This window comes from Acomys minous (assembly GCF_964271855.1).
Source record: "Acomys minous genome assembly, chromosome: 1".
NCBI classification, from domain to species: Eukaryota; Metazoa; Chordata; class Mammalia; order Rodentia; family Muridae; genus Acomys; species Acomys minous.
Window position 1 is genome coordinate 95,058,721 of NC_140483.1, and position 19,368 is coordinate 95,078,088.

Sequence of the window (19,368 nt, forward strand, 5' to 3'; positions counted from 1 at the left end):
AAGGAATCCCTGGTGTTTACTGGTTGTGCCTGCTGAGCTTTCTCTCCCCCCCCCCCCAGGGCTTTTGCACTCACATCCCTCTGCTTGGAAAGCTCTTCCCTCAGATCTGCAAGGCTCGCTCGTTCCCTGTCCACAGGTCCCATCTAAAAGAACAGCCTTCACCCCTGTATCACTCTGCCTTGAAGCACTTGGCTTTTCCCCTCCAAGGCATGCTGTATGTTTATTGTGGTCTTTGATGTCTGTCTACCCAGTGGATCCAAGCACCTCTTAACAGCGACTTAATCCTATTTATAGCTGGATCCCTGTGCCTCAAAAATCCCATAGAACATGAGGGATACTTAACAAACATTCGTTGAACAAAGGAACAAACCCAGTCTGCCTCAGTCCTGCTTCAGGCTTGTCTGCTTGTCCCTCTGTGCATCCCAGAGCTGCCAGGGGAGGAGTGGGGTTAGGAGCACTTCCCTCAGGCTCCAGAAAAGCAACCTTGTTTCTTGCTAAAGTCACAGAAGACCCTCTGACTCAGATCATGGCCCTGGGTCTGGTGGTCCCAGGGCGTCTTATCTTCTATGGTTTCTCTGCCCTCTGCTTTTGTTTATTGAGCACCTATTGTGTACCAGACGTACAACAGAGAGATGAAGTATGACCCCCCCCCCCTCTCAGGGGTCTCAGAGATATCAGCAAAGCTGACAGCATCAGAGCAGGAGAGGCTGCAAGGCTGAGGAGGTGGAGTCATGGGAGCAGAGCATTGTGGGTAACCGACAGCAACGTCATGGTGACAAGGGGCTGTTAGGGAAGGTTTCAGAAGAGCATCTAAAGCTTGCTCCAAAGGGACGGGACTGCAGTGGGGAGTCGGGCTGAGAGGGGAGATTTAGCATACCAGGCACGCATTGTGCAGGGATAGGGGAGTAGCCCAAGGGTGGGGCACTCACGCTGTGTTCCAAGACCTGAGTCTGATCCTCAGCATGTGTGTGTACACACACATACACACACACACACACACACACACACACACACACACACGATAGAGGATACATTCCATAGAAGATGCAGTTGACCTAAAAAAAAAAAGATGTAATTCCAAGGGACAGCGAGGCAGGGTGGAATTAGACGTTGAAGAGCCTTGAACGCCTGGCTCAGGAGCTTAAGCAAAATGCTATTGGTAGTGGGGCATCACTGCAGCGTCTGGGGCGCAGGTGACCTGGTTGGTTTTGCACTATTTTAGTGGTTTATTCGGGTCGCTTTATTCAGGGGAGTTTGGAGTGGTAGATGGTGAGCAAAGGAAAGGACTTGAAGGCATCGTCAAAATGGCCAGGGTGGAGATGGTGGTGGTGAGACTGGGGCAACTCCAGTAGATTTGGAGGTGTAGAGCTGGGTACAAGAGTTATTCAGGGTCTGGCAGTAGTGGCTCACGCCTGCAACCCCAGCACTCAGGAGGCAGAGGCAGGTGGATCTCTGTGACTTTAAGGCCAGCCTGGTCTACAGAGTGAGTTCCAGGACAGCCAAGGCTACACAGAGAAACCACCCTGTCTCAAAAAACACCAGGATCGTTGGTCATGGTGGCCCACATCTGTAATCCCAGCACGTGGGAGGTAGAGGAAGAAAGATCAGTAGTTCAAAGGTCATCTTTGCCTATATAGTGAGTTTGAGGCGAGCCTGTGCTAGAGGAGACCCTGTGTGAAAACAAGCAAGAACTGTTTAGGAGGCATATGTGCGCACTCAGTGGTAAGACAAGCAAGGCTGAGGGTGAGTTTCTGAGATTCCCACTGCGAGAAGTTGCTGGAGCATAGGGTGGGCAGCGGAGATCAAGGCAGACTTGGCTCCTGGGCTATCCCAGGCTTATCTTGCGCGCCTGTCCAGCCCACTGACCTTACCTCTCCCATGACTCTTCTGTTCTTTGGATATGACAAGCCTGCCTCGGGTCTCGAACATTGCTTCCTCTGTCTCCAGCACCATGCCGGTAAGTTACAGCCTGACTTATTAACCCCAGGCTTTCTTGGGTCCATTATGACTTCTTGCATATGACACCAAGGATGTCTCATTTAGAGGGTTTATTGCGATGACGACCATACAGTTTCACTGACTGTCACTCCAGGGCGCCACAAGCTTCCTGCCATGGTTATCCCCTAATGTAGTGACACTTTCAGCACTGAGCTTGGTGTTTAGCTGCTCTTAAACACGCACGTATTAATGGGTGGCGGTGCATTCATGAGTGAGGTTCATTCAGACAGACTGGCTGTCATGGGGTGCTGTGCAGTGGCTGGTGGACACAGCAGTGAGGCCCATACTTGGTTGGGATGACAGGTTAAGAAGTTACTAGGACTAGCCAGGCATGATGGCGCATGACTTTAATCCCAGCACTCGGAGGCAGAGGCAGCTGGGATCACCGTGAGTTCGAGGCCAGCCTGGTCTGCAAAGCGAATCCAGGACAGCCAAGGCTAACATAGAGAAACCCTATCTCGAGGGGGGGGGGGGGAAACCAAAAAAATTTTAAAAAGGAATTACTAGGAATGAATCTAGGAAGCCCCCAGAGACAGAGATCTTTGTCAGGGAGGAACGGTGGACTTGCATGATGTGGGCTGCTCTCTGCGCTTTGAAGGATGCACGGTTCAAGCCTCCTGCAGCAAGTAGAGACACTCGTAGGTATTCCTGTCATACCGAGAGAGAAGTCTGAAGTTCAAAATGAGGGACGAGACAAGTCCCTGTGTCCCCTCCGTTCCTTTCTTGCTCTGATGTGGGACACTGACAGACATGGCAAGAGATCATATAAGCATCGAGGAGCTTTCCAGAAACCTCACTGCGTGCAGTGAGAGGGGGGCAGGCAAGGGGCCAGTCTGTTCACTGGTATTACTGCAGCTCAGGGGGCTGGGTCAAAGCTGGCTCCCCCACCATGAGCCTCGGGACAGCAGATCTCTTGGATGAAGAATTCTGTTCAAAGCCATCCAGTGATAAAAGTGGTCGCTGACGTACTCCATCCCGCTCACTGCTCGGGAGGGGGCGGGGAGAGCAGGGGCGGGGGATGTCCCTGTCTGGAGCTGCTGGGAGAGGACCTGAGTGGAAGATGGTGATGGGACTTTGACAGCCATTTTGAGTTCCCCTCTACCTTGCTTCGTGCCAGGAAACCATCATTAAGTATTTGCTCAGCTCAGCAGTGGGAAGGTGTCTGCTACCTCCCTCAGAGGCATCCATACACCTGTGCGGGTTCCCAAAGAGGTGACTTGAACCTGTGTCAAGGACCAGAGGGACTTCAGGCAGGGCTCTACCACAGTCTGGGCTGTAGAGGTGTCTGCCTCAATGCCTGAGGACGCCCAAAGAATCTTCCTTTTGATTCATTATACTATTCCTTTTGTTTGTTTGTTTGGCTGGTTGGTTTTATTTATTTATTGTTTATATAGTACTCTGCCTGCATGTAGGCCTACAGGCCAGAAGAGGGTATTAGATCACATTGTAGATGGTTGTGAGCCATCATGTGGTTGCTGGGAATTGAACTCAAGACCTCTGGAGGAGCAATCAGTGCTCTTAACCTCTGAGCCATTTATCCAGGCCCTGGCTTGGTTTTTTGAGACAGGCTCACACTCTCTAGGTAGCTGATGACGATGCTGACTTTCGGATTCTCCCGCCTTCGACTTCCAAGTCCTGGGGTTACATGTGGCCCTCAGCACACCTGTGTGACAGGGTGCTGCCACCCGAAGCCAGGCCTTCATGAGTACTAGGCAAGCACCAACTGAGGCACATCACCAGCCCCAGTCTGAAGTCCTTAGACAAAGCCTTAGTAAATTGCCAGGCTGACCTCAAACTTGCCGCACACTTATTGCAGAGTTACAAAGTAGCTATGGTTACAGTCTTGCACTGCCACTCCTGGCTAGCATCTGTCTTTTAAAATTCTCTTCCCTGGGAAAATTAATCTGCAGGTAGAGCTTATAAATCCTGATCAAACTATGGAGAAAATAGTTTGTAAGTATAATTGCTATTTTTTAGCACATTAGGAATTTCAAAGCAGACAACCAAATTGCTCATTTCTATAAATTATATAGGCATGGGGGCTTATAGGTACTGCTGTTCTTCCTTTCCTTCTTTTGAGATAGGGTTTCTCTGTGTAGCCTTGGCGTCCTGGACTCACTTTGTAGACCAGGCTGGCCTTGAACTCACAGAGATCCTCCTGCCTCTGCCTCCCTGAGTGCTGGGATTAAAGGTGTATGCCACCATGCTCAGCTAGCTACTACCTGTAGTTTTTTGTTTTTAAGATTTATTTATTATATACAGTGTTCTGCATGCATATACACCTGCATACCAGAAGAGGGCATCATATCTCATTATAGATGGTTGTGAGCCACCATGTGGTTGCTGGGAATTGAACTCAGAACCTTTGGAAGAGCAAGCAGTATTCTTAACGTCTGAGCCATCTCTCCAGCCTGCTACCCATGTTTTTACCTGTTGAGCCACCTCAACAGTATTTTTGTTTCTCTGAGACAGAATCTCAATTATATTCTAGGCTGGGCTATGAGGCAATCCTCCTGCCTCAGTCTCTGATGGCCAGTTCAGCACGCCTTTCTTACTATGTTTTACTGAGAGGAGATTACAGGGTATGGGGCTAAGCCATAAAGTATGCGAAGTATGCTGTAACATACTTTTTAGATTTTATTCATGCGTATGTTTTGCCTGCAAATGCTCATGTGCACCATGTTCACCACACACGCTGTGTGTGGGTGTGCACAGGCATGAGTGCAGGTGCCTGTGGAGCTCAGAAGCGGGCATCGGATCCTCTGGAGCTAGAGTTACAGATGACGGAGCCATCTGATGTGGGTGCTTGCAATCGAACCTGGGGCCTCTGCAAGAGCAGTAAATACTCTTAACCACGAAGCCATCTCTCCAGCCCCTCTATGATGTGTGTGTGTGTGTGTGTGTGTGTGTGTGTGTGTGTGTGTGTGTGTGTTTAGTCAGTTAGTTGCACCCACTTTATGGCATCAGAAATGGGGGTGGAGGTAAAGGGCTCATCAGGTAAGAGCACGCACTGCTCTTGCAGAGGACCCGAGCACAGTCCCCAGCACCCACGTCAGATGGCTCGGTCATCTGTAACTCCAGCTATTCTGAGCTCCACAGGCTCCCATACCTGTGCGTACCCACACACAGGCACACACGCACACATGTGTAGAAGAAAAACCATTAAAAAAAACAAAATAAAAATTAAGTTTTAGGGGCTGGAAAGATGGACCAGGGGTTAAGAGCACTTATTGCTCTCCCAGGGGACCAGTGTTTGGTTTCCAGCACCCACCCAGTGTTCAGTTTCCAGCACCCACACAGTGTTCGGTTTCCTGCACCCACACAGTGTTCGGTTTCCTGCACCCACACAGTGTTCGGTTTCCAGCACCCACACAGTGTTCGGTTTCCTGCACCCACACAGTGTTCGGTTTCCTGCACCCACACAGTGTTCGGTTTCCTGCACCCACACAGTGTTCGGTTTCCAGCACCCGCACAGTGTTTGGTTTCCTGCACCCACCCAGTGTTTCACAACCACTCATAACTCCAGGGGACCCAACACCCTCTTCTGACCTCTGAAGGCACCAAACATACACTTGGTGCACATACATACATGCAGGCAGAACACACTCACACACACACAAAATAAAAATAAGCCCCTGCCTCCAAAAGAGACGGACATGGTGGCACATGCCTTTAATCCCAGCACTTGGGAGGCAGAGGCAGGAGCATCTTTGTGGGTTTGAGGCCAGCCTGGTCTACAGAGTGAGTTCCAGAACAGCCAGGACTACAAGAGAAACGGTCTCAGAAAAAAAAAAAAGTAAATCTGGAAAATCCCTTTAAAAGTTTTACACTTTTTAGGCCGGGTGTGGTGGTGCACACCTTTAATCCCAGCACTCAGGAGCCAGAGGCAGGTGGATCACTGAGTTCCAGGCCAGCCTGGTCTACAAAGGGAGTCCAGGACAGCCAAGGCTACACAGAGAAACCCTGTCTCAAAAAAAAAAAAGTTTTACACTTTAAAAAAAATTATTTAATTTATTTAGATTACATCTCAATTGTTTTCCTCTTTTTGTTTTTGTTTTTGTTTTTGTTTTCCTCTTTAAAAGTTTTAAAAATCAGTTCTAGGGGCTAGAGAGATGGCTCAGAGGTTAAGAGCACTGGTTGGTCTTCCAGAGGTCCCAAGTTCAATTCCCAGCAGCCACATGGTGGCTCACAACCATCTGTAATGAAATCTGGCGCCTTTTTCTGACATGCAGGCAGAACACTGTATACATAATAAATAAGCCTTTTGTTTAAAAAAAATCAGTTTTACTTACCTTATTTCGCACCTGGCAAAATGTTTTCCTGCCCACTGTCACCACCACTGTCCTCTATGCAGTCCTAGGACAGAGGTAGAGTCTGAACTGTCATCTTTATTTTGTGTATGGGTAAACTGAGGCCAGGTTGGGCAGGACTGTTTGTACTTCTTGGAAGGATGAGGCAGAACATTCAAGTTCAAGGCTTGCCTGGTCTACAGAGTAAGTTCGAGACCAGACTAAGCAGCTAAGTGTCAAGGAGTAAAAGTGGGCTGTGGATGTATCAGCAGAAAAGCCTCTGCCCAGCCCTCAGGAGACACACACTTCAACTCTCAGCACCCAAACCCAATAAACACCCCACTGAGGTCTGAGTAAGGCACATAAGGAACGTGGCTTTTCTGACGTGCCAGACTGGCAGAGGCGGTACTGACAAAGGCACCGATGACTCCCTACCCCTATCTCTGCCTCCTGCCTAACCCCCCCACCCCCGCCCCCACTGTCATCTCTGCTCTATTCTGTGTTTCTACTTCCACTCCCTCTCGCTTCTTGCTTTGATCGACAAACAGAGTCAGCTTTGCCACCCATCCAAACCTTTGCTCACTCTGGACACCTGCCAGCTCCTAGCTCTGTCCCTGGCCCGGGGCCCCAGCACCAAGTCAGCATCATGCCTTCAGCAAGCCTTTTCCAGGTGCCAGGATGAAGGGATTAACTTGGGGTGACACTCTGGCTGCCAACTGGCTCCAGATAAGATAAGGGTGGAGATCGGCACAATAAAAATAGGTCCCAGTCTCACGCTGGGCCCAGGTCGCAGTCGGTCAAGGTCACCTCAGCTCACAAGCAGCATGGCTGTGCATCTGTGGTTGGTCACCCTGACCTTGGTTTCCTTCCTTGCCACGGACAGGGGTGAGTGGGCAGAACTTGGTCTCTCTGAAGCTTGATCTTAAGTAGGTGTATTTCTGTGTAGTTCTTCCTTCTGTGACATTCTACTATGGTAGGCAAAACTGTGACTGGGAGAACAAAAACGGGCTTAGTCTTGACTCTGGACCAGAGAGCTGCCAAGGCCTCATCGCTCGGAACTGTGGAGTAGGGTGCCGGTTCAGTTTGAGGCTGCCTCGAGCAATTACAGACTGGCAGCTGAGGCGTCACAAAGAGCAGTCAGGCCTCAGGTGGACTGTGCGGTGGCAAGTGCTAAGAGAGACTTGGCCTGGGCCCTCGGGGTCCTGTTCTGCTTTGACAAGGGGTAGTATGGAACTCAGGACAACCGTTTAAGCATATGGTGGGGGGGGGGGTCCTTGGGTGGCTAGACACATACCTCAGAGGTGGGCTTCCCTCAGGCTGGCCTGGGGCCCCTCAGCGACCTCACAGCTACTGTCATGTACTTTCCTGGCCCTTAAACATAAGAAGAGCCCAAACAACAACAACAACAACAACAACGGAATTGAATCCTCCCAGCAGATCTTAAATTTAGTGTGTAGAGGAAGGAAACAGGTAACGAGTCGTAAGAGCGCGAGAAAGGCTGAGAAGACCTGGAACTGGGAGATGGGGCTGAGAGAGAGAGCTTCAGTTTTAAATCAAGGGCAGTCTCTTAGAGAGGTTTGGGTTTGAGGAAAGCGTGAAGAAGGTGAGAGCATGAAAGTATTTTGGCCAAGAAAGTTCTGATGGAGGGGACCAGCCAATACAAGGGCCCTGAGGTAGAAGCATGTCGGGAGTGTTTGTGGTACTGTGTGAATAGAGGGAGGGAGTGAAGGGCCTGGTACAGAGGGAGGGGAGGGGGCAGGGGAGGAGAGGGGAAGGAAGGGGAGAGGAGGGGAGGGGAAAGGAGAGGAGAGGCAGCTGGGAACTATGTTTAATGTTGAGAACCTTTTTCCTCTAAGTGGGAGCCAGTGTCAAATTTGGAGTGTAGTTAGACCTTTAAAGAATGTTCTAGCAGCTGGTCGTGGTGGCACATGCCTTTAATCCCAGCACTCAGGAGGCAGAGACAGGCAGATCTCTGTGTTTGAGGCCAGCCTGGTCTACAAAGCGAGTCCAGGACAGCCAGGGCTATAAGAGAAACCCCGTCTTAAACACACACACACACACACACACACACACACACACACACACTAAAAGAATGTTCTAGCAAGCCGGGCACTTGGGAGGCAGTGGCAGGTGAATCTCTATGAGTTCGAGGCGAGCCTGGTCTACAAAGCGAGAGTCCAGGACAGCCAGGCTACACAGAGAAACCGTGTTCTGGCTTATACATTGAAAATAAACAGAATAGAGAAGCAGAGAGGCCCGCCGGGACCCACTAGACAAGAGTCATGACATTATAAAGCAAGCCTGGCAGGACCTCAGGGCCACTGACTCAGTGCTCACTACCTCGTTAGCCACAGCCCTGGCAGCTGGGCTGATGAGGAACCGGCCTGCAGGCTGCAGTCAGACACAGGCTGCATGCCCCGCACCCCGCTCCTGTTCCCTACTCCCCCAGCACCTCCTGCTCCTCCACTGGGAACACTAGGAACCTGCCTTGAAGATCCCTGCATTCATTTCAGGTTCCGGCCTTGGCTGAATGAAGAAAGCAGCCTTGGGGTCGAGCAGAACCTTTTCACATCCTAGGAGGAGATTTTGACCCTGTCTACGGTTCTGTGCTCTCCTTTCCCGCAACACACTTCTGTGCTCAAGTCCTGAGCTGGGTGGGAGATTAATGAGGTGCCACAGGGAGCCCCAAGAAGCTTGGGTTCATAGGGAGGGGGGCGACCCAGTGACCCAGTGAGTGGGGCAGCACTTGGCTTTGTGACAAAGCTTCAACCCAGGTCTTCTCTGAGAACTGTGGAGACAGTAGGGAAAGCTTCTGAGCCTTGGGAGGATTTTGTGACTTCATAGGAGGAAAGTGGGGGTGGGGCATCTCTGGCAGCAGATCTCTGTGAGTCAAAGAAGCCCCTGGTCTAGGGTGGCGAGCAGCGAGAAACCCCTGAGTCCTCAGGGCGCGGAGGATTATATTAGGGAGCAAGGCTGGTGTTCAATTCGCACGGTCCCTAAACCTGTGACGGTGGAGTGCTGGTGCAGACGGAGACTCAGAGCCAGAGAAGGGGCATCCTGCCCTTTGTTTTGTTTTTTTCCAGACAGGGTTTCTCTGTGTAGCCTTGGCTGTCCTGGTGTTCTCACTATGGCAGTTTGAATGAGCGTGTCCCCCACAGGCTCGGGCACTTGAGCCCTTGCCCCCCAGTTCGATTGCTGTTTGAGAAGGTTGTTGAACCTCTGTGAGGTGAAGGGAGTCCATGACTGGGCTGGGCCCTGAGAGTTTACAGTCTTGTTTGTGGTTGAGGATGTGAGCTCTCAGCTTCTGCTCCGGCCACTATGCTTACTGCCTGCTGCCATGATTCCTTGCCGTGACAGACTCTTACCTCAGTGGAACCAAAAGACAAATTCCTTGTTTTGGAAGTTGTTTTTGAGCCAGGAGTGGTGGCCCACACCTTTAATTCCAGCAAAAAACAAAACAAAACAAAACACAAAACAAAACAAAACAAAAGCCACACAAATAAACATCAAAAAAGCAACTAGTGGCTGTGGGTGTGTTATTTTTCATTGCTGTGATGAAACATCATGACCAAAAACATTTATTTTTTTTTTTTTTAGTTTTTCGAGGCAGGGTTTCTCTGTGTAACAGCCCTGCTTGTCCTAGACTCACTTTGTAGCCCAGGCTGGCCCTAGACTTGTGGTAATCCTCCTTATCTGCCTCTTGGGTGCATCTGTTTTCCTTGCTGTGTAGTATTCCACTGTATACACATTTCACGCTTTATCAGGTCTCCTGTGAGAGGGCATTTAGGTCATTTCTAGTTATGGCAGTTATGATAGAAAAGTTCAAGCAGCGTGGTGACAAGCTCAGATTTACATTCTTATCTCCCATTGCCAAGATGACAGCGCATACTGGAGGTGACAGTTTAAGTCCCCTTTTCCTCTCTGGGGAAACCTCAAGCAAAGGACACATAAGCTAAGCTTGCAGTAGATGTGGCGCACCAGTGCCGGAGATAGCTTCCTTTATGACAACACAGCTTTCTGCTCCACACAGAAACATAGTCCACCCCCTGCAGCGTCTTTTTTTCAAAAATTCATTTATGTATGTATGAGCACTCTCTGCATATTACACCAGAAGAGGGCATCAGATCTTTTTTTTTTTTCAAGTTTTTCAAGGCAGGGTTTCTTTGTGTTATCTTGGCTGTTCTGGACTCGCTTTGTAGACCAGGCTGGCTTTGAACTCACAGTGATCCACCTGCCTCTGCCTCCCAAGTGTTGGGATTGCAGGCGTGTGCCACTACCTCCCGGGCTATCAGATCTCCCTCCCCCCCCCCCGCCTTTTTTAAGATTTATATATTTATTATGTATACAATGTTCTGCCTGCATGTGTCTCTGCCCGCCAGAAGAAGGCTTTAGATCACATTGAGTCACCATGTGGTTGCTGGGAACTGAACTCAGAACCTTTGGAAGAGCAGCCAGTGCTCTTAACCTCTGAGCCATCTCTCCAGCCCCAGATCCCTTTGTTATAGGTGCTCACGAGCCACCGTGTGGTTGCTGGGAATTGAACTCAGGCACTCTGGAAGAGCACACAGTGCTCTTAACCTCTGAGCCATCTCTCCAGCCCCCCTGCAACTTCTTGCACAGACAGAATCCTCTACATGTTGCCATCAGGCTCTGGACAGCCCCTCAGAGGCATCTGGAAGGATCTATCCCTTCTCTAACCTTCAGAGCCATCCCTCCTTCCACCTGGACCTTAGCCTCGGTTCAAGTTCTCTTACCTATGCGCCAGGCCCATGGTCACACGGCTTTGCTCATGTCTTATAAGCAGCTCAGGCAAACCTTGAGGGCCACACCTGTGTGTGTAGGGAGCCAGGCTTGGGTGGCATCTGCGTGTAAATCCTAGCTCTGCCTTACCCGACTGTGTCTTTCGAGCTCTCGAGCCTTTCCTAGGTCAGTCAGGTGTTGCAGCAGACAGACCTGAGACTGCATGCAGTACCGGGAACTGTGGGAGTGCTACACACCCAGGACGAGGAAGTTGGCTGAGTGTAACCACGGGTCAGGCAGGCCCTGCAGGAAAGCTTTGGAGCTGGGTGTCACCTCCAGCAGGCTCCAGAGACGCGAGGGCTGGGTCTTGCAGCCACACCATTGTGAGGGGATGTCCACAACATGGGAGGCAAGGCTGGGCGAAGCAGCTCCATTCCCCAAGGAAAGGTGGGGAGCGACTGGTCGAGGACGACCAGCACTCCTGGCAGCTGGGGCTGGTACCTCAGGCCTGTGCTGGACTCTGGGTTGCAGATACAGCATTTCCCATGTCCACTCTTTCTTGATACAGTGGTGAGGGATGTGGAGAATACCAAAGATATGTATTCACAGTGTCCGCCACACAGCTAACTACTGATTCTATTTTTTTTTTTTTTTTTGGTTTTTCGAGACAGGGTTTCTCTGTGTAGCCTTGGCTGTCCTGGACCCGCTTTGTAGACCAGGCTGGCCTCGAACTCACAGCGATCCGCCTGCCTCTGCCTCCCGAGTGCTGGGATTATAGGCCTGCGCCACCATATTATTATTATTAATTATTATACGGGACACAAAAATTCCACTGGGATCTGGGTAATTAGAAGCAGGCTGGGTCATCACTCCCTAATTCCAGACCTTTTGCCCTTATTTATGTAACCCAACAAGACCGCAGCTCTCTGGCAGTGCTGCCATGCGTGTCTCACTACCTTTCCTTGAGAAGTCCCGATGGGCAGCGCCAGGGCGATCAGGAGGTGCCGCCCTCACACGCCGACTGCCCTCACCGACTGCCTGAGCTGACAGCACCCTCTTTTGCTCTTTTTGTCTTTCAGAGCTGCAGGTGTCAGCGGGGAAACTTCTTTTCTCGCGCATGGTAAGCCATCACTCCGCAGGTCCTCATGCACTCTAGGACACGCATCCCTCTGCTGGCATCATCCATGGTCCCAGGGTGGGCAAGGTGGCCTGCTGGACTTCCACTTCCCTCGGAACACTTCCTGAGGAGGCCCAAGCTCGGAGGCCTCAGCCCTCAGGCTCTGGCCCAACTCGGTCTCCAAGGTCTTTTCCTCTGTGCCAACTCCACCCAGCTCAGCAGGAGACCTCACCTACCGGACTTTGTGTGGTGCAAGACAGGTCACAGGTTTCAGGCCAAAGAGGTCACACTGAATGCCCCCCCCCCCGCCCCTCCCCCCTTCCCATAGAACACATCGGCCTTTGCCAAGTGCTATCTCAGGGTTCATCCCTTCACTCTAAGAGGGCAAATACAGAGCTGCCTGACCCCACCTTGGGTCTCACGCCCTCAGTGACAAGGCCTGGGTAGCACCTCAGATTGCCCCAGGCCCAGGCAGCACCTCAGATTGGCCCTGTTCATTAGCCCTTCAGAAGCCAGGGTCACTCGTTTGGTTCCTTGGACTTTAGTTGTGTTTTGTTTGAAGCAGGGCCTTATGTGACAGAGGCTGAATTTTTCACTAGCTAAGTTAATGATAAGCTTGAACTGCGAACCTCCTGCCTCCAGCTTCCAACTGCTGGGGTGACAGGTGCGCAGCCCCTCACCCAGCTGTGGAGCACGTGGGTCGCTACCGCTACCCTGCACTGCCTCCCTCCGCCTCTCCTTGCCCCAGGCTGCAATGCTGGACTTGACTCGGTTTCCCCCTCAAGCCTGAGAAGCTTCCAGTCTGAGCTGTGAGCTCTGCACCATTTCTCCCGCCTTCTCACAAGGACCTAAGAGGGGCTGGGAGGGCTCAGTCAGTAACTGCTTGCCTTGCAAGAGTGGAGACCTCAGTCTAACCTCCAGCACCGACACAGCCCTAGTGCTTGTAAGCAGAGATAAGAACACCCCTAGGGCTTGCTGGACACCTGGCCTAGCCTGCTCGGTGAGTTCCAGGCCAAGAGAGGACTTGTCCTGACCCCCAAAGAAAAAACAACCACCATCACCACCACCAACAAAAACAAAAATAATGTTAATGGTTCCTAAGGAACAATATCCAATATGCAATGACCTCTGCTTGTACACACACACACACACACACACACACACACACACACACACACACACACACGACCACAGGCGGGATGTCACACACCACGGCTCAGCAGACATAGGCTCCAACTCATATACGTACATCCAGCCACACGAACACACATAAGCAGACACACCATGGAGTCCTGAGTAGTTGGTTTCCTGTTCCAAGCAGCGTCCCTGGCACCATGACCACTGCCTCTGAATGGCCCCCGACTTCTTCTGTTTTTCCACAGCCCATCTGTGAGCACATGGCAGAGTCTCCACGCTGTCCCCAGACACCTCACCTCATCTGTGGCACGGATGGCCTCACGTATAAAAACGAATGCCATCTTTGCGTGGCCCGGATGTAAGTTCCTTCCCCCTGCCCAGCTTGTTCGGATGGCCCCTCTCTCTGGGACATGCAAGTCTGACAGGAGCAGGGCCCGACTTCTTCCTTCACACACGCTGACTTGACAGAGAAGAGACCTCGGACATTTGTCTAACAGAATGAGCTAAATGCACTTCAAAGGAAGCACAGGGACCCAGGCCCAAAGCCAGAAACTGACTGGGGATGGGGCTGGGGGCCAGAAACCGGCAGGCATTTGCCCTGTTCTGTCCCTGACTGACTAGCCGATCTGATCTGAACTTTCTTTTCTTTTCTTTCTTTTTTTTTTTAATTTATAGTTTTTTGAGACAGTGTTTCTCTGTATTAGCCTTGGCTGTCCTAGACTCACTTTGTAGACCAACTGGCCTCGAACTCACAGCGACTCTCCGGCCTCTGCCTCCCAAGTGCTGGGATTAAAGCTTATCTGATCTTTCAATCCTCTGGCCAACTATTATTTACTGAGCACTTACTATGGCTACTCCCTGAGAGCCCCTCTTGTCAGGCTAATGAGGAGAGCAGCCAAGGCAACAGTCAGCCAGGTTCAGATGCAGGTGGGGGGTGGAGGTAAAACCAAGCTCACCCCAGTTCTAAGTAAAAACCAGCTAGAAAAAAGAAGGGCACATAACCTGTCTTCAGGAAGGTTAGTTTATGCTTGAGGAAATACAGGAAGCTGGACATAGGCGGCTGTGAAATGGGGAGAGGCGGGGCTAGATCCGGACCTCAGTACATTACATCACCTACTCCACCTCAGTTTCCTCACCAGCAAAATGATCAGATCGAGAACCTAGCGAGATCGGGGTGGGGGGTGGGGTGACTACAAAGCTGCCCAGGCAGATGTGAAAGTCTGTACCAGAAGAAATGTAAGAAGATAGACAGGGGCCCAGCTCTGGGAAAAGGTCATGGTCAAAATTCATGGAGGTAGAACTGACAGGCTCAGTCTACAATTAGGTGTGACAGGTGGGAGGAGGAAGGGGGGTTGTCCTTAGCTGAGAACAACCCCCCTTCCTCCCTTCCCTCTTTCTGAAGCAGGGCCTTGCTATAGTGCCCAGGTTGATCCCGAACTCCTGGTTTGGTTTCAGTGCTAGGGATTTGAACACAGGAACATGCTAGGCGGGCCCTCTACCATTGAGCTACACCCGTTTTACTCCTGATCTTTAAACAGGGCCTTGTTAAGTTGCATAGGCCTTGAAGTTAGAATCCTTTGCCCAGCCTCCTTAGTAAGGGGTCCCAGCCCTAGTAGGTTACTTGTGGCCTTGGGTGGGTAGTGGTGCCACTTGCTAAGGGCAGCCTCTGGCATGTCTTGGTGGGGCCATGCTATAGGTGCCAGGGCAGGCAGGGCAGAGGCTCGGTGACCATCAGCAAACACTGTGAGCTGGAAGCCCAGGAAGCTGGGAGTTCTCAGAGTGTGTGTAAGAGGGTCATTCCAAGGAGGGGCTCAGCAGGGAGTCCAGTTGGGTGGGGTTTGGTTCTTCGATCATCCCTTATAGTGCCTACAGTTAATGATGTCATCCTTGTCTTCTCTGGTTCTAGGAAAACCAGGAAGGACATCCAGATCATGAAGGATGGCGAATGCTGAGCCCATAAGACTTCAAGCCGGAGAACAGGGATGCTCCAGAGGCTATGATGTGAAATAAAAAGATGCAGCCCAGGCCAGTGACATGGACCAGTCTTTGGGAACTCTTGGGGGGTGGCAGCAAGGGATGGGATCAGCCTCGACAGCCCTCCCAGCTGAATGGTGGTCCTCAGCTTTGTCACATGTCCCCATTAGAGGTCAGACTCTGACTCCAGGGTACTGCCCAGTGCTCTACCTACCTCAGGCCAAGAACCAGAGATGAGCAACCTGAGACGGGGTGAGTGGTCCAGTGGCACCTGAATCCAGGCCTGGATTTCTCCTGGGCTGACCAGCACTTGCAGGCAGACACATGCACACAAGTTTGACAGGGCACAGCTGGCATTCAGGCAGTATGCACTGTACAACTGAACTATTCTCCCTCCCCCCACCCCGCCCCCAAGACAGGGTTTCTCTGTGTAGCCTTGGCTCTCCTGGCCTTGCTTTGTAGACCAGGCTGGCCTCGAACTCACCACCTGCCCCTGCCTCCCCGAGTGCTGAGATTAAAGGTGTGTGTCACCACATCCAGCCTTGAAGAACTTCTTCTTTTCTTCTTTCCTTCCTTTTTTTTTGGTTTTGTTTTTTTTTTTCAAGCCAGGGTTTCTCTGTGTAACCTTGGCTGTCCTGGAACTCATTCTGTAGACCAGGCTGGTCTTGAACTCAGGGAGATCCACCTGCCTCTGCCTCTCCAAGTGCTGGGATTAAAGATGTGCCCCACCATCACCCAGCTTTGAACCTTTTTTTTTTAACATTTATTTATTTATTTATGCATACAGTGCTCTGCCTGCATGTACACCTGCAGGCCAGAAGAGGGCATCAGATCACATTATAGATGGGTGTGAGCCACTATGTGGTTGCTGGGAATTGAACTCATGACCTCTGGAAGAGCAGTCAGTGCTCTTAACTGCTGAGCCATCTCTCCAGCCCCGAACTACTTCTTATAATATCAAACTATTTTGTTTTTTGGATTAAGACACAATCACAACTGTGCAGCCCAAGCTGGCTTTAAGCTCTCAAGCCTCCAGAGTGCTGCAAACTAGGTGTTTATTAGTAAGCATTCAAAACCGGACAACGTTGCATGCCCTGTGAGTCACCCGGAGAGGCCTGGGTCTCAGGTCCAGTCTCAGGCCAGCTCCTAGCACGGCAGGATGACTGGCCGACAGCAGCTGGGTCTGAACTGTCAGTCTCTGGGAGGTGGTATCTCCCCACGGAGGAAAGATGATGGGAGGCGGTCCACAGAGGTAACAGCAGATGCAAAGACACCAGGGCAGTAGGAGAGTCCGTGAATCTGGGGACCTGAGAGAACAGAGTGGCTGACAAGAGAGGGCCAGGGTGAGGTGAGGGGAGGCAGAGAAAGGGACTCCTGTCTTTTCTCCTGAAGCGTATGACGGGTGTTGAGACGGGGTCTCACAGTGGGGTGCAGGCCTTGAACTTATGGCCAGCCTCCTGCCGTCAGCTTCTCTGGTGCTAGGATTATAAGTGTAAGTAAGCTAGCATCACTTAAGTCTGCTCTGAAATGAGCTGGAGAGGGGCAGAGACCAGTTGTCTTGGTTTTGTATCCTGGTGCTATAAATACCCCCAACAAGAGCAACTTAAAGACAAAGGGGTTTATATGGCTCGTAATCCCAGGTCAGTCCATGACGGCACAAAGTCACAGGAGCTGAGAGGGTCACATTGCACACGCAAGGATGAATGCATGCATGCTAGTGCTCAGCTTGCTTTTCCTACTCACACAGTTCAGAATTCTCAGCCTAGGGCATGGTGGCGCCCACAGTGGATGTGTCTTCCCAGCTCAGTTACCATGCTCAAGATAATCCCCTCCAAGTCTTGTTCACAGCCAACCTACTCCAGATAATCCTTCACTGAGACTCCTTCCCAGGTGACTATATTGTCAGGTTGACAAAACTAACCACCAAGGGGCTGGAGATGCTTGTTCTGCAGGTAAGAGCACACACTGCTCTTGTACAAGAAGTTGGGTTCCCAGCACCCACGTCAGGCAGATCACAACCAACCACCTGTAACGCCAGCTCCAGGGGAATCCAGCACTAGCTAGCTGACCTCTATGGGTATCTGCATAAACGAGACACACAGACACACAGACACGCACACCCCAAATGCAGATGACCCCATGCCAATGAGGAGGAAGAAGAGCAGAGTATGGAGGATGTTAACAAGCTTGCCTAGCATGCACAAGGCCCTTGGTTTGATTGCCAGCACTACTGAAGAATCAGAGAAAGAGGGAAAAAGAGGGGGGGGGGAGGAAGGAGGGAAGGAGGGAGGAAGGGAGGGAGAACACAAACGGGAGTGCTAGCTAGCTGGAGATGGCCTGGCAGTTAAGTGCCCTAGCTGCTCATGCAGAGGACCTGGGTTCAGTTCCCAGGACTCACACAGCAGCTCACAACTGTCTGTCACTCCAGTCCCAGGGGATCTATGCCCCCTTCTGGCCTCTGCAGCCACCAACCACACACATGGAGCGCAGCTATGAATGCAGTCAAAGTTTCCACACACATACTACAAACGAATCACACACACACACACACACACACACACACACAGCTTTGACACCCTTCCCATGTCCTCTACCTTGTCATTCTGTGAGGATTAGGTAAGTGTAATCACTGATATATACGCAAGCCAGTGCCTGGCGCTGAGTAACCTTGTGTGCTCTGTGTTCAGGTGCCAGAGGACAGCCTCAGGCTTTGTTCCTCGGGAGCCATCCACCGTCTTTATTACTTTTTTTCAATAGGGTCTTAGTAGCTAGACTGGCTGGCCAGTGAGCCCCAGATCCTCTGGTCTACTTTCCCAGTGCTAGGACTACAAATATGTGCCACTATTCTCAGCTTTAAAAAACAAAACAAGGGGACTGGAGAGATGGCTCAGTGGTTAAGAACACTGTCTGCTCTTCCAAAGGACCCGGGTTCAATTCCCAGCAACCACATGGTGGCCCACAACTGTCTGTAATTCCAGTTCTAGGGATTCTGACACCCTCTCACCAAGCACATGAAATTAAAAAACAAACAAACTAACAAACAAAACACTTTACCAATTAAGCTATCTCCCCAAATCCCACAGTAACTTATTAAATGTGACACAGGGCCAAACAGCTGCCATATAACAGACAGTGACTGGCAAAGTTGGGAGTGGGCTGGGTTGGACTCTGAAGCCTGTCTACCTGTTTGCCTCTACTACCACCATCTGATGTCTTACCAACTACTCAGTCCTAAGCCCCTGCGACTTCAGTGATTCCCTCTTGGTTACAGGATAAGTCTCAGAGTGGCCTGTTGCGAGGCTATCTCCTGAGTACTAGGCTGAAAAAATGAGCTGACAGCAACTGGCTAGCTTAAAAGGGTTCTAACACACAATTACTCTCAGCTTCATCAGGCGTAAATGCTGGCAAGCATTTCTTTCTCATACAAACAACAACAACAACAAAAGCAAGCACTACATACAGGAAGCAAGGACTACAAGTTCACTACCAGTCTAGACTATATAGCAAGACTCTATCAAAGGAGGGACACACACACACACACACACACACACACACACACACACACACACGGTTCTAAGAAGATCTGATGTCCTCTTCAGGCCTCTATGAACACTGCATGCACATGGTACACAGACATACATGCAGGCAAAACAGTCATATACACAAGATAAAAATAATTAATAAAAAAAAAATCTAAAAACAAGTAAACAAAACAATAAAGTAGAAGCCCAAAACCCAACAGACACAGCCTCAAAGGACACCCAGAGCTGAGAGGGTACGGTTAGCAGAGGCTGCCAGCTGGCTTCACCCTTACTTTACACACTCAGACTACCAGCTTTGCCTTCCTAAGCCCTGGTTCCGAACTGGTTTCAGACAGACTCAGCTGATCCTGGGTTCTTGACAGGCTGGAGATTTATTTGAAGGCATGGTCATATACTAACCACAGGACCCATCTCAGAACAGAACCTTTAATCCCAGCACCCAGGAAGCAGAGGCAGGTAGATCTCTGAGTTTGGTCAGCCTAGTCTACAGAGTGAGTTCCAGGACAGCCAGGGCTACCCAGAGAAACCCTGTCACAAACAGCAAACAAAACAAAATAAACCCCTTGAAGCA

General features: G+C 50.8%; 1 protein-coding gene across 2 annotated transcripts; it reads left to right on the forward strand.

Moving 5' to 3' along the window:
* The first annotated feature begins 831 nt into the window (after window positions 1-831).
* Window positions 832-19,324, forward strand: SPINK4 (serine peptidase inhibitor Kazal type 4). 2 transcript variants are annotated; one of them, XM_084775851.1, is made up of 4 exons: window positions 832-1,957; window positions 12,107-12,147; window positions 13,527-13,639; window positions 15,188-19,324. In XM_084775851.1, exons 1-4 carry the CDS (start codon window positions 1,879-1,881, stop codon window positions 15,231-15,233), a joined length of 279 nt encoding a protein of 92 aa, XP_084631977.1. In that variant the 5' UTR covers window positions 832-1,878; the 3' UTR covers window positions 15,234-19,324. The 2 variants fall into 2 exon arrangements, with proteins under 2 accessions (XP_084631977.1, XP_084631978.1); XM_084775852.1 differs by lacking the exon at window positions 832-1,957 and adding an exon at window positions 6,928-7,172.
* Window positions 19,325-19,368: the final 44 nt, after the last annotated feature.

What these genes read in the sequence shown, in the direction of transcription:
- SPINK4 (XM_084775851.1), top strand. Translation starts at nt 1,879, where the DNA reads ATGACTCTTCTGTTCTTTGGATATGACAAGCCTGCCTCGGGTCTCGAA. An exon ending in CTGTCTCCAGCACCATGCCG is followed by an intron (nt 1,958 to 12,106) that starts GTAAGTTACAGC and finishes TTTGTCTTTCAG; the next exon opens with AGCTGCAGGTGTCAGCGGGG. An exon ending in CATCTTTGCGTGGCCCGGAT is followed by an intron (nt 13,640 to 15,187) that starts GTAAGTTCCTTC and finishes CTCTGGTTCTAG; the next exon opens with GAAAACCAGGAAGGACATCC.